The sequence below is a fragment of the Cyanistes caeruleus genome, chromosome 18 (genome assembly GCF_971803275.1).
Source record: "Cyanistes caeruleus chromosome 18, bCyaCae1.hap1.1, whole genome shotgun sequence".
NCBI classification, from domain to species: Eukaryota; Metazoa; Chordata; class Aves; order Passeriformes; family Paridae; genus Cyanistes; species Cyanistes caeruleus.
The window spans coordinates 60,178-73,642 of record NC_141718.1 but is presented as its reverse complement, the minus strand read 5'-3'; the positions used below and the strand labels follow the sequence as shown (position 1 = coordinate 73,642).

The window sequence follows — 13,465 nt, the reverse complement described above, 5'->3', positions numbered from 1 at the left end:
TCTGGCCTCACTCTTCATCCTTGGTGCTGTGTTGGGGGTAGTAGTTCCTGGCTAGCAAGTTCCTCCCGCTCCCTTCCCTGGGGGCAGCATGTAGTGAGGCTGTACCTCCATCCTCTCCTTTCGCCCCTAAAGTGTCCTGAGGTGAAGGGAGATTGCCACCTGTGTGATTCAGCCTGGATATTTTGTTATTCTTCCTCATTAAATTATACCTGCAAAAGAGGCAACACTAAATGCAATGCGTTCCCATCCCTGCCTGGCATCTGCCGGGGCTCTCCTAGTTTGGTGTTTGGTGTTGGGTGTGACTCACCAGTGGGACTGTGTGTGTTGGCTCTGCAGAGGATAAGGGGTGACATGGGTGTGACATGGATGGTGTAGTCATGAGACTGGAGGACTTGGCTGTCCGTGACAGCCCTGTTTGTCCTGGCAGGTTCATAACTGGCAGCGGCCGCTCACTGTGACTCATCAGTGCCATGCACTAATTTCTCATTATTCACTCCTTGGCAAAAGTGCTGCAGGAATGGGGCTCTGTGGCTCCGGGAAAGGTCATGCTGTGGTTGAGGGAACCTTTATTTCTGGTGTGGGAGTAGCTGTGTATCCTGTGTGGGTCTTGTGTCCTGGCTGGCCCTGTGGAGGTGACAACATGAAAGGGAAAAGCCATCAAATCTCAGCTGAGTATGAGAACACGGGCCACCACATCATCACTTTTTAAAGGGTCTTGCTCAGACTAGAGCACCACTTGAAAGCTTAGGATTTGCTTTCAAAATAACCTGAAATCTGACAGCAACAGTTCTCAGAATTTTTTTCTTTAATCAAAATCACTTTAAATGGGTAGATTTGGGAGTTTCAGAATCTCTTGCTGCTGCACACGTGCCAGCTGCATCTTCTTTGTCCCAGATTTTTATGAGGATTGTCTCTGTTTTCTGGGTCAGAGAATTAAGAGATTTGATGTTATCACATATGCAAAGTTAAATCCAGTGCAAAACAAAGCAGACATGCAGGAGTAAGGGGAAGGAGCTGCTGGAGGACCAGAGAGTTTTAGATCAGAATGAGAAACTGCCTTTGGCAACGAGTTTGTTCCAGGAGAAGACCTGACATGGAATAAATGCTGACATTCACCGAAGAGGGTGGTCTTCAGATGGGATTCTGGCTTTTTAATTAGCCATGGTGATTTAATAAAAACAAAAATGGATTAAATCTGAGGAACTTCCCGCATTGGAATACGCACAGAAAATTGTTCTTTAAAGAAATCAAGAAAAGACCTACAGTTCCAGGTGACAACAGTCCAAATACAGTGACTTGGGAAGTGGCAGTATATTCAGGATTTTCTTCATATTGTTTTTTTGAGATGGAGTTTCTGCCTGTTTCTGATGGTCAGTGGTCAGGCAGAGTTCTTCACACCAGCTCACATACTATTTAATCCTGACAATATTGATCTGTCGAGTGAACAAAAGCAATATTACCTGTGTCACAGGGCTCTTGCTCGAAGGTGATGTACGTGTTTAGATTATATTGTCTTGTCGTTTAACTAACCCCAACTGGCATCTCTGTGATTCAGCTCCCAGCTGCTGAAGATCATCCAATAGTGGCAGTGCTGCTCTTACACCCTGGGTATGCTCTGAAAGCCAAGTATGTTCTACACAGCCTGCTACACACATCCTTCTTTAAGGATACAGGACAAAAGTCTTCCTCATCCAAAACGGAAGTGGGAGATAAGTGGACTGCTTTACCCACAGGTCTGTCTTTGTTTGTGGAGGTTGCCTGTCATGCACCATGGTGGTGGCATTTAACCCCCATGCAGCTTCCCCACGACTCACACCAAAACCGTCTGGCTCTGGATTTTTTCACTTTCCACCAGATGCCTCTGGCTGGAGATGGCAGACTACCAAGAGATCCAAAGAAAACTTCAGGGGCTATTTGCAGATTTGGGGGATTTCACTGTCCAAGGGCTGAAGATCTGAGGATGGTGTTGGGACCAAGGGAGCAGCTGAACCCTGGAGGGGACCCAAATGGGATAAGAAGACTGGTGTGTGAAGGAGGGGTTCACACAGGATCTCTTTTAAGAGGAAAACCTGAAAACACTTCTGAGAAAGCATCCACTTGATTGGCAGCTGTAAACTTTCCAAAATACTGCAATTTCTAGGCTGTAGTGCTTGTTCTTGACTGTCTACGTATCAGTCAACCCTTCACGAAGAGTTGCTTTTCTCAGAGAGCTGCTGTCACGCAGAAGTGCTACTGCTGATAGTATGGTTGAAGTACTTCTCAGGAGACAGATTCCCCTGTTTTCCTCAAAATGGAAGCTGTGACTTCGCTGAGCTGCTGGGTGATTCTGCTGGGCTCCTCCACAGCTATAGTTACCGAAAATTTGGATGACTGCTGGGATTAAAAATGTAACACAAAAAAATGCTCCTTTCATCTTTATGTAGCTGCTGCGAAATTTAGTTACAGGATCCCAACAAAAGCACAAGGAGCAAAATGATAACCATGACTGCTGGAGACAATTCCACCATGACTCCGGATCTAATTACCTGCAGCACTGGAGTTGATGTATTTGGTCTTTGGGAAAGGGTGTCAGGTCTCATTTATCACCAAGCAAGAAAAAAACAATAGTTTTTCATGCTTTTTCTGAGTCCATCGCATGCTGTCTCCTCTGGAGATACTACAGTCGTGTCCTGGCTGGTGATTGGTCAAGGCTGTGTCTTTGACAAGGTTTGTGGTGGGGAGCATGGCAGGTCCCACCAGCCCTTATGCTTGTTCCCACCTTGTTACTTGTGTTTACTTTGTCATTTCTGTCCCTCTGTCCTGCTCACAGTGTCCCTCTGTCATATCTGCCACAGCAGGACAATCAGCGATGATGCTCAAGAAGCATTTTTCTTCTTTGATAAACTCCCTGCATTAAGCTGGCTTTTATTTTTCTTTTATTTATTTTATATTCCTTTTCTTTTTATTTTGTTTGTTCTCCACTTTGCTGTTGTTTGGCAAATTCCCCATTGCTCCGTACTGAGCCATGCTGTCTCTGCCTTTGCATCTTTCACATCAGAGATACATTTTTGGTCAAAAGTGAGAGGAGGTTGGATTCACAAAAGGGAAATTCCTCACAGATACGCCTATGAAATGGCAACATGTTTTATATGAAGGCAGAGCTAAAGGGAGGTGGTTTGGGACTTTTGCCACTTTTTTTTTTTTATGCTGCAGCTATGTATCCTCCACGTCTGATCAATGAGACTCCAAAATGAGGAATCTTGCCCTGCCTCAGCCGGCACTGAAGCGTACAGCAATCCAGTCCTTCCTCCCAGGTGGGTTGCATGTCACATTTCACGACAGAATGACAGGCCTGTCAGACAATCTGTTGCTGTTTTGGCATTTCTGATACACCTTGTTCTTTGGTACACACTCAGTGTCCAGAAAGATCAAGATAATCTAGCGGAAATCAACTGTCATGCACCAGGTCCTGTATGGGCAGTGAAGAGGCCAACACTGATTTGTGCAGTCTCCTACATGCTCAGTGGAGCTAAAAACTTACCCAAGAAGGTACCAGAATTTTCTCTGCCTAAAGTCCACAGCATCAAGTGCCTGGTCTGCCAGGTTCTGTGGCATGAGGTGTAGTTCCTGACCAAGCAGCTTCATTACTCCCTGAATGGTGACCTGAGCTCTGAGCCGGGTCTCAGAGTCAAAAGCTTCTTTTGTGAAGGGTATCCAGTGCAGACTGGAGTTGGGTGGCTTTTGTGTGTTTCTCATTCACATTTTTATTACGGGGGGAGGGAACAGGGGGTTACTTTCAATGGTCTATCTCTTCCCAGTAAAGTCTTTCCATGCATCAGGGTTTGCCTGGAGCCCAGCACACCTTTCAGCCTCTTTTCCCAGAAGATCAGCTTCAGAAGGTTCATACTCCCTGCCTGCTCTGTGCACGGGGTTGTGGAGGCTGGAGAAAACAGGTGCCAGTGGGAGTAGTCCCTCTGCAGCCCCCGAGGAACGCCTGTTCCCCTCCCTGCAGCCCCTCGGTAGTCGCAGAGCTATTCCAGAAAATCGCATTTTTGAGCGAAAGGAGTTTATTTCTGCAATAGCAAACGTCGTGGTGAGTCACGGCTCCAGAGTCGAGATCTCCTGGGAGCTGTGCGTCAGCCGCTTTCCTACTGCAGACCAAACCCTGGGCGAGACCCCGGCCCCAGCTCCGGCTCCGGCTCCCGCCGCTCCGGGAACAGAGCAGCGTCTCGTCGGTGTCGTGCCAATGCCCTCTTGTGGAAATTGGGAAAATAGCCGAGAAAATATGCTGGTGCTGGGCTGGGAGCAGTGGTTAGAAGCCCGCCCGTGGGAGTAGAGAGAAGTTCTGGGTGCTCCCGTGGGGCTGCACCGTGCCCCCTCCCGCTGCAGCCCGAGAGCTTTTGTCGCTGCTGTCAGTAGTATTTTACACTGTGGGAGATGCTATTAACTGAGCCTGGGGGCAGGGCCTCCCAGGTCTCAAATCCGGCACCTTGTGAACATCTTTGGTGCCTGGATCCCTGTACGATGACAGTTGTCTGTGCTTTAAATGGGTAAAGTTCCCCAAGTGCCTCTGCACCTCCTTGCTGTTGTTCTCCAGTAATTCCTGTTTCCCACATAGCAAGCACCTTTGTCAACTGCAGTACAAACTTGCTTCCTGAGCAAGCACTGAGCCTGCCAGGTGTCCCCTGTAGCTGCAGGACAGGCAGAGACCCGCTGCGAGCCAGCTGCAGCAGCTCTGCTGCTTTTCCTGAGAAGACTGCTTTGGTCATCTTCCCAAAACCTCAGTGGGTGAATGTGCCCAGGGGACCACAGGGCCGTTGTGCTGGCTCTTGCCTTCAGATCCCAGCCCTGAGTCATATGCAGCACCTCTGGCTGCAAAGGGTGGTGATGAATAGCAGCTCCGGACCAAACCTGCAGGTGCCAAGTGGCTTCTGACTCTGCCACCCGCCTCGCTCCCAAGCCTCTTTGTAAGAGCTGGCAGAAATGGTGCCGTGCTGGGTAGAAAATGCCAGCCCATCACCATCAGTCTGTTTTCCATCCTCTGTTCTGGTTTCCCAGCCCTACGGGGCACTGGTGAGCCGCATGCCCATCTCCCATCACAGCTGCAGAAAAGCCCTGTCACTAGATCTGGCTCTGCTGCCCAGGACCCCCATTCCCACAGCTCCCCTGAGTTCAAGTTCTCCTTATCTTCTCCATGTTTCTCTTCTATTTAATTTATTACTATCCTTAAAAAGTTGCCTCTTTTAAATGTCTAAATAATTATAACTGTTAAAGCAAACTTGTCTCTTGCATTTTCCAGACTTGGCAGCTCCTCTGCCTTCCATGCTTTCCTGGAAAGCAGTGTCTGTAAAAGCCCATCTGTGTTGGGTAGGTCACCAGTGCCAGCCCAAGACAGGGCTGTGCATCATCAGAGGTGAAAGGGAGCCAGAGGTCTGGGAATTTTGTGTGGAATTCATCCAGAGTCCTTGCGGTGACTCGCTGTCTGCATTGTGCCTGTCTGTGTGATCACAGATACTCATTTTTGCTTATGTGTTTAGAGAAATCAGTTCTTTGGGCAAGGACATCTGCTTTTTTTTTTTTGTAGCTCCGTGATCATCTCTTAGCCTGTAGGTTATCTAGGCCAATACTGTGGCTGAACCCTGACAGTCCTTTTAATTAATTTCCTTTTGTGGAGGAGCAATAATATATTTCTGATGTGTTGAGGGAATTCAGTGTTAGGAGCCAGACTTGTTCAGAGCCAGGCTTGAACAGGGACAAGGAGCTGAGTTCACGTGCTCAGAGAGGCTCGGATCTTGTTCAGAGCCAAGATATACAACTGCAGTAGTTAATTAATATTGCAAACTCTTTCAAAGCAGAGTTTCTGGCAAAATTGTCAACTCTGCTGCGCAGCAGGTAGGATGCCTGAATGGCCTCCAAAGGGATCCATTACAGAATAACAAATGTTTCTTTACCTGGATGGTTGCAAGAACAGCAATCAGAGAAAATAGATATGGCATGCTCCCCATCCCCAGTGTAGCCTTGAACCCTAAAGAGCAAACTAATTGGCAGCCAGGTCCCCAGCACATCACCTTGGGATGCTCTAAAGGACTGGAAGTTGCTGGGTAGCAGCTGGGAGTGGGGTGATGTGTTGGCTTGGACAGCCCGGGGAAGGGTGCAGGGTCTCCCTGCATCTGTGGGTGATGAAGCTGGGCTGGTGCAGAGGAGGATATCTCAGTTTGCAAATAGGGAACAGACTTTTTATAGAAAAAAAAAAAAAAAAGGTGACCACTGAAGCCATGACTGAGCCTGGAGAAACCGCAGTAATAAAGGCAGTGGCAGCTGGAGTAAAATATGACCCAGTGGGTTCCCCTATGATGATGAGGGCAGGGGGAATTTCTCTGTTGAGAAAATCAAAATACCTCGATTTTTCAAGGGCTTCAGGTGCCCTTCCACATTGTTCTGGAGAAGGAACTCATTCCTGGAGCACTCAGTTGTGGGAGCAACAGCACTTTCTGCTCTTATGGTATTATCACAGTCCAGACAGGACATGCTCAAGCCATCCCAGAAGGAGTTGACCAGAACTGGCCCATCTTTGGTGACTGTGCAGAAACAGAGCTGCTAAAAGAAAAAAAAAAGAAAAAAAGGAAAAATGAGGCAATAAACAGTCTCCAAATGACTGAATAGCAAGACCTTACAAACAAGATAGAGTAAGTCAGAGGAATCCATAATTTTGGTGTTGAAGGAAATGCCTTTTCCTGGATTTATTTCTCCTATAAGGGGTGCAGCTGTTCCCAAACAGGGCCTGCTTTCCTGGATTGTGGAACATGTGCTGCCAGTACCTTTGTAAAGGCAGCAGGGAAAGACAGAAGGTAGCCAAAGCATCTGGGAAGGAAGGGTTGGATCCAGCTCCACTGCAAAAGAGGCAGAAGTGAGTGTGTCCAGAGCCCAAAGACATCCCTCCCAATTTTCCTTGGGCTTCGTTACTGGAAGAGCAAAGTGGCAATGACAGAAAGCCAAGTCAAGGTGGAACTCATGAGACACAGAAGCTCTGATAGGGAGAGCATCACTGCTTGCAAAACCATTGTGTGTTGGAAAGTATTTGCTTTATTATTATTTTTTTTTTCTCTCCTCGCTGCTCCTTGATATGGTTGGGCATTTTCTAAATCATTCCCATGTGAGTGGAGAGCTCGGGGGGCAGTATTTCACATTTCATAATCTGTATGACTTGATTAATTTGTCTGTATGTTCAAACCTCATGAAATTGGCCAGTTTTGCTGAGGTTTAAAATAGATTATATCCCTCTCCTACCATCAGTTTTGCAAATAAACACTTGTTGGCTTCTTAAAGTGTTACAGATAGAGGACAGGCTGTGCGCTGCTGAGGACAAATCGTATTTAAAAGAGATAGTATGTCTTCTGTGAGAGCTCAAATGAGGGAATGGATGTTTGTGAAACTCTTTAAAACACGGTTATGTCAAGAGCAAGAAGTTTGCCTTTGGTTTTCATTTATATGCAAGGTAAAGAAAGGACAAGACTTCTTTTTCTCTTCCTCTGAACTCTTACGATCTTCCACCATAGAAATTGGTGATAATTGACCCAGCTGGGTCAAGGTGTAATTTTGAACCTTGAGTATTTTTCACTCTGCAAGCAATTTGAATGATTTGACTTTAACACCTTGGCAACCTATCACTGGAACAAACAAAAATCCGGTGAGGAGATGCCAGCAGAGAGCAGCATCGATCCAGGCTGTGGGAAAGGCCAGCAGCTGCCTTCCCCCATACGCAAGGGCCTTTTCCACTGATTCACCTCTGTTTTGGTAATTGGCTTTTGCACATCAGACTGAGAAGTGCTCTACAAGCTGCTTCTTTTCTTCCCCCACTTCTTCTTTCTGGGAGATTTTCTTAGGTTTGAAGAAAGAAAGGGTGAGTTTTGAGTTGCAGGGTGAAGATGAACTTTGAACAGCAGGGTGAGGGTCCTCAGACTGCGCTGGTACATAGGAGTGGGACAGGGCTCAGCAGCCTGGTGACCCTGCTCCTGGCACCAGCCATAGCCCTGGGGCTGGGACGGTGTGCTGTGAAGTGGGATGAGATTTCCTGTTGTATGTGTGCAGTCCCTAGTGTCACTGCTCACTACTGCTCTGCCATCCACCTCCCAGAAATGCCTGCTTAATTACTGTGGCTTTGATTTTGACAGCAGAATTTTCCCTCCCTGCCTTCCAACCTTCACAGTTTTCTGCCAGCAAAGATAAAGCCCCTTTGCAGAGGCTGTTTGCTCCCGTTTGCTCCCACACCAGGTAAAAGCAGGGAGAGGACCAGAGAGTGATGCCCGCCTCAGCCACAGGACCTTTGCCTGAATGTCCCAAGGATGCCCAAACCAGGAGTTAACCCAGCCTGCAGCAACACCTCCTAGTTGTGTATAAAGGGGGCTGGAAAGACAGGGGCAGTGATTTGGAATATCCTTGGCAAAACCAGCCAGCCCTTTGTGTTTTGGGGCCGAGAAGTTTACAGCAGGTAGGGGTGGAGCCTGCCCACAGCACCTAGAGAAGGACCCTGCCTGCAGGATGCAGAATTGGGCCATTCTGGAGCAGGCTGGCAGAGGCAGTGCGAGGGTGATCCAGAGGATTCCCCCTCACTGACATTAGCAAATGCTCTGCATTTATCTGTGGGAGGGATTTGGAGGAAACTCATCATCCAGGTGGTCTTTCAGATGAAGTTTTGCCTGCAGTTCATTTGACGCCACTAGCTGCAAATGTTTTGTCACTGTGTTGCAGTACCAGTTTAGACTTTCTTTCTGCACTCTGTTTAATGCCAGCTGTGGTTTATTAGTATTACTGGCAAAACCCAGTGGTACTTGGGAATATGTCCTTGTTTTCCATCTTACTGTAGAGCAGAAGGCTTGCCCATGCTCCCTGCACCACACACATGGAAAAGCAACAAATCCAGAGTGATCCCACAGCAGGTGGATGCACTCGCCTTCCCTTTGCAGTGCCACAGATCTGTCTCAGCAGCTCCTTTTACATTGCCCCTTACCTGAGCCCAAGACAGAGCACAGGGGCCATGGGGAAGGGTTGATGGAAGCAAGGGCTCAGAGAAGCTCTCCACATCTCTCCCCTTCCACTGAGTAATGCAAAAATTATCAGTTTAAGGAGGTGTTGCCTCAGTGATGGAGAAGCAAAAATGTTTTCTGTGGTGGCAATTGGGTTGATCCAGTTTGGTGCCTTGAAAGCACTGATTCAGCAATCAGTAAAATATGCACTTGTCTTTGATAACAGCTAATTTCCAACTCCGGGTATCTGTTGTTTTAACCAATACCTTTTAAATACAGCTTCACTGGGGGCAATAAATGCAATGAAAAAGTAAAATGTAAAAATTAGCAAAGCTGGCAAATATAATTAGAAAAATTTGTCTGTTAAACAAACATCGATTGTGGGTGAGGTTAACTAGTGGTGTTTCCTCCAGGATGAGCTGGGAGGTGAGGGTCTCACTTCAGCTCTCCCGGGCTTATTTTGCAGGGATGCTGGTACTCAGCAGCTGCTCTCAGTGCTCGAGAACTTTTTCGGTTGGTGTCATTCGATGTGCTGTAACAACTTCTCCATCCTAAATACAATGTTGCAGTGCCAAAGGGCTTTGATAGGGAAATGTTCCCACCCAGCCCAATCTTTGTAGCTGGTTATGGGTCTCCAGGGCAGAGAGGATTCTGAAGTCCTCTGAGGAGAAAGGTTTCTTTCCTTTCACTCTGCAGCTCACAAGCTGGTGTTACAAACTCAGTGGCAGGCTCTCCTTGCATTGGTGCATGCCAAAGATTTCTCTTGTATTTTGATGATCACCAAGAGATGTTTTTCTTGCACAAGCTCCTCAGCTGCAGCTTCTAAATGAGCCTGTGTAGCTTGGAGGAGCTGTATATTGTTACCCTCTGGGTGCAATACTGCTGGTATGACATTAAAGTATCAGATGCTGAGAGAGTTTTCAGTGGCCTCATTCCAGGACTGCTGCTTTGATGCAAATTGGTGCCTTGTTGTGCATTAAATTATTTATAAATTTTTCTGTTAGTGACTGGATTTGAGAATTAAAATGCGTATGTGAGAAAAGGTTGTCAAGAATGAAATAAGGTAACAAAAAGATATAGCCATTATATGCATAATTAAAATTATATATAACTGTATCTTCTTTATGTAGCTGCTTTAGCATCTCAACTAATCAGCCCCTGAATCCTCCCCCTGTCTGAGTTTGGCTCCTGCTGCTGCTAAAGATGCTGCAGAGCTGTCCTGAGTAGGGCCCTGGCTGGTTCCTTGGGGACAGTGGTCCCGTCTTCCCACTTTTCCCCAGTTTCTGGGCTTGAAGAGTGGGACATTGTATGACAAGGCAGAAAGACAAAGTCTTCAATTTGCTCAGTAAGCTGTTTTTATCATATCCCTTCATTAGTGAGTTCCTTTTTCAGGTGTCACGATGCTCAGAGCCTTCTGAGGGTGCACTAAGTGGTTCAGACACCCCCTTAGAGAAGCAGTAAATCTTTTCTCCTTGTCTATTTCTTGGCATGATGTAGAGCTCAGACACTGAATCTGCAGGAGGCTAGATTGGGATTAATTTCCTTAAAATAGGGAGCTCTCCCTGCAGGCATGTAGTTGATGGGCAGTGGCTGTTGAGAGAACCTGGACCAAAAACCTCCTTAAACACTATTCTGGAGCATCCTGTACCTGTAATGGAAAAATGCAGTGTCCTGCTCCTGTGGGGCAGGTTTTCTGCAAGTGGGGAGGGAGGGAGGGAGGGAGGGAGGGAGGGAGGGAGGGAGGGAGGGAGGGAGGGAGGGAGGGAGGGAGGGAGGGAGGGAGGGAGGGAGGGAGGGAGGGAGGGAGGGAGGGAGGGAGGGAGGGAGGGAGGGAGGGAGGGAGGGATCATGGCCCTACAGGTGCCTTCCTTTGGTACAGAGCCCCAGGGAGTGTCTGGCCACACTGTACGTGCTCAGCCCCTCTTAACAAACCAAGGGGACAGGGAAGGGCAGTGCATGAGAATGTTGCTTTGATTTTCCCTGGGGTGCCTTGGAGACTCATGGCCAGAAAAGCCACAATATGATCTTGAATAACAGTGTAGTCAGACAGCTCTTTAATTAAAAAGCTATGGTTTCACCACTTCTTTAGCTGGTCCCAGCTGGGGCCGGCACTGTGGTAAGTGTGCAAATATAAAGAAATATAATTTCCTGCAACCTTTCTATTTTCCCTTGAAACTCAAAGTCCTGCCAGTGCCAGACCCCATGTGGACCTGCACTTCTGGTTTCCAGTACTTCAGGCTTTCACAAAGACTTGCGAAACTATGTGTTCACAGAGAATAATTTAAGTGTTAACCTTTCATTACAAGATGTGTGTCCAAGAGGGCCTTCCTGTAAAGTCCACCCTTACGTAAAATTAACATGCACTTAACTCACTGGGGCTCTGGGGAGAGCTCTTGTTCCTGGATGTTCCCCGTTTACCCACTGCCTCCTTCCCCGCAGCTTCACATGCCCAAGTAGTGAGGAATTTTTGCCTTACCTCTGCTGTCCTCAGGTCCCTGGTGTTATGATGGCTGATGCATGCTCAGATTCTGCCTTCATTGGCCAGGAGGGTGCTCAGTCCTGTTCACTGGGGCTGTGTGCGGGGAGCAAGTGGAGCTTCCAGCAGCAGAAGGAGGCTGAAGCCACACACTTAAATTATTTTTCTTGCTGTTCAGATCAAATACGTCTTGAATTTACTCTGCCTAAAGTTGTTTGAACTTTTCTTGTCCAAAGACCTTGTTTGCTTTCCCCTAGTAGTTTTACTTTGCCATAGTGGAGGATTTATTGTTGGAAATGCTTTGCTCGGGCTGCTCGAATTGGCAGGGATCATCTCTAATGTTCTGGGCACAGGCGAGAGGATGGGTGTGGTGGGTGCAAAGAGCCACATGCCTGTGTGACAGTATCTGATCCCCGAGGGGAATCGTTGTGGGCTTGTGGGCAGGGTCGCCTTGGAGCGCCCGGCAAGCCAAGTGGGATGTGGATGCTGCACATGGGCTGTTGCTGGTGGGGGAATAACTGCACCAGTGATGATCCTGGCTGGCACAGAACACCATGGGAAGACCCCAGGCTCCCGCAATGTGCCTGCCCCTGCCTGCTGAAGGCTTGGGATTTTGGAGGACAGCAAGAGGTAGTGGGTTTACACAGCCTTGGCAGCATCCATGGGGATGAGGCTTATCCCAGCACCAGTTCCTCTCCTCTCAGCTTGGTAAAAGGCTGGGTACACATTGAGGATAACAATCTCCATCCCTGAGCAAAATGAATGTTATGACCTCTGCGGGATTAGGGCTGTTTTCCTCAGAGAGAGAAAAAACATCCTGATTGTTTGGGCCTAAGCTTTAGCTAGATAGTCATTTTAGTACTACAATAGCAGGCAAAATTGTGGAGCTGGCTTGCTTATCCTGATTTCTGTTTTGCTGTTTATCCTGTTTATCTTCTCCTTGTCACCCTGAACTAGTTTGTCTTGTAAAGAACCAACCTACCATGCTTAAGAAGAAATCATCAGGAAGAAAACTTGCTGACTGAGTCTTCCCTTTGCCTGTGGCAGTTGAATAAGCTCATCATCTTATATAATATTAATATTTGTAAAAGCAGACCTACAGAGCTCATAAATCTTCCATAAAAGAGGGGCAATATCTATGTCTATTTTAAAATGAAGCAGGTAAGTAGGTTCCAGAACAAACTCATATTGATACAAAGGAGGTGGAGAGATGAAAGAAATGAAATTGCCATTTTAGTCAGAAAATTCTCTCTACATATGTAATACCAGAAGCCTCACTACTGTGGCAGCCAACACTTCACTCTGGGTGATCGCTTGATCCTGGAAAGATCCAGTGCCTGGCTGCGCCCTGGTATTCCATTTAAGTAGCTTTAGGAGCAAAAAAAAAAAAACTCCAAAATTGAAGCAGAGCTTATTTGCAGAGGGGAGGACTGCATTACCATTTTTCTGAACTTTGTCCTTCTCCAAATGGGAAAAATAAAAGTGAAAAAAATCTGTAGTTTTGGGTTCTGTTAAACATCTTTTTAAGGCAAGAAGCAGGCTTTTCCCCATTACAGATGGGAACCCAGATGAGAAAAAAAAAAATACAGTTTATTTTTAGCCAGTCAAGTGAGTAATCTGTCTCCAAACACACGTGTGGAGCTGCTCTGTGAAGGAACAACACCGTGGTGTTGCTAACAAGGTCCCTTTGCAAAGGCAAAATCTGCTTTGGAGCAGTTGGTTTAAGACTGTAAATCTTCTGTTGGGTATCACCCATGGTAGAGGATGGTAAAATGAAAAGGTGAAGAGGCAGGGAAACATGGAAAAATTTCATTTTTTTCATTTTTTTTCACTTTTCTTAGTACCACTGCTGTGAGACAGTTGCAATGGCTTTTTCCCTCTGCTGCGATCATCGTGCAAGTCCCACCATCTGGAATAGGGCAAGGGCCCCAGAAGGGCCTCCAGCCCCCGGACACTGTTTTGTCCATAAACTTCCCAGCTGTGGTTT

General features: G+C 47.1%; 1 protein-coding gene across 3 annotated transcripts in view; it reads left to right on the top strand.

The window, feature by feature from the left end:
- The window catches only part of MMP17 (matrix metallopeptidase 17), a 46,672-nt gene that overhangs the window by 5,049 nt on the left and 28,158 nt on the right, over nt 1–13,465 (top strand). Inside the window, exon 2 of one of the 3 annotated variants that reach the window (XM_086855909.1) lies at nt 3,193–3,293. The exons of 1 other annotated variant lie outside the window; for it this stretch is intronic. In XM_086855909.1, coding sequence (XP_086712035.1) covers nt 3,230–3,293 — 64 coding nt within the window. In that variant the 5' untranslated portion in view covers nt 3,193–3,229. Of the gene's footprint in view, nt 1–3,192; nt 3,294–13,465 lie in introns of those variants that run through there. One more of the 3 variants, XM_023937183.2, reaches the window with a different exon arrangement.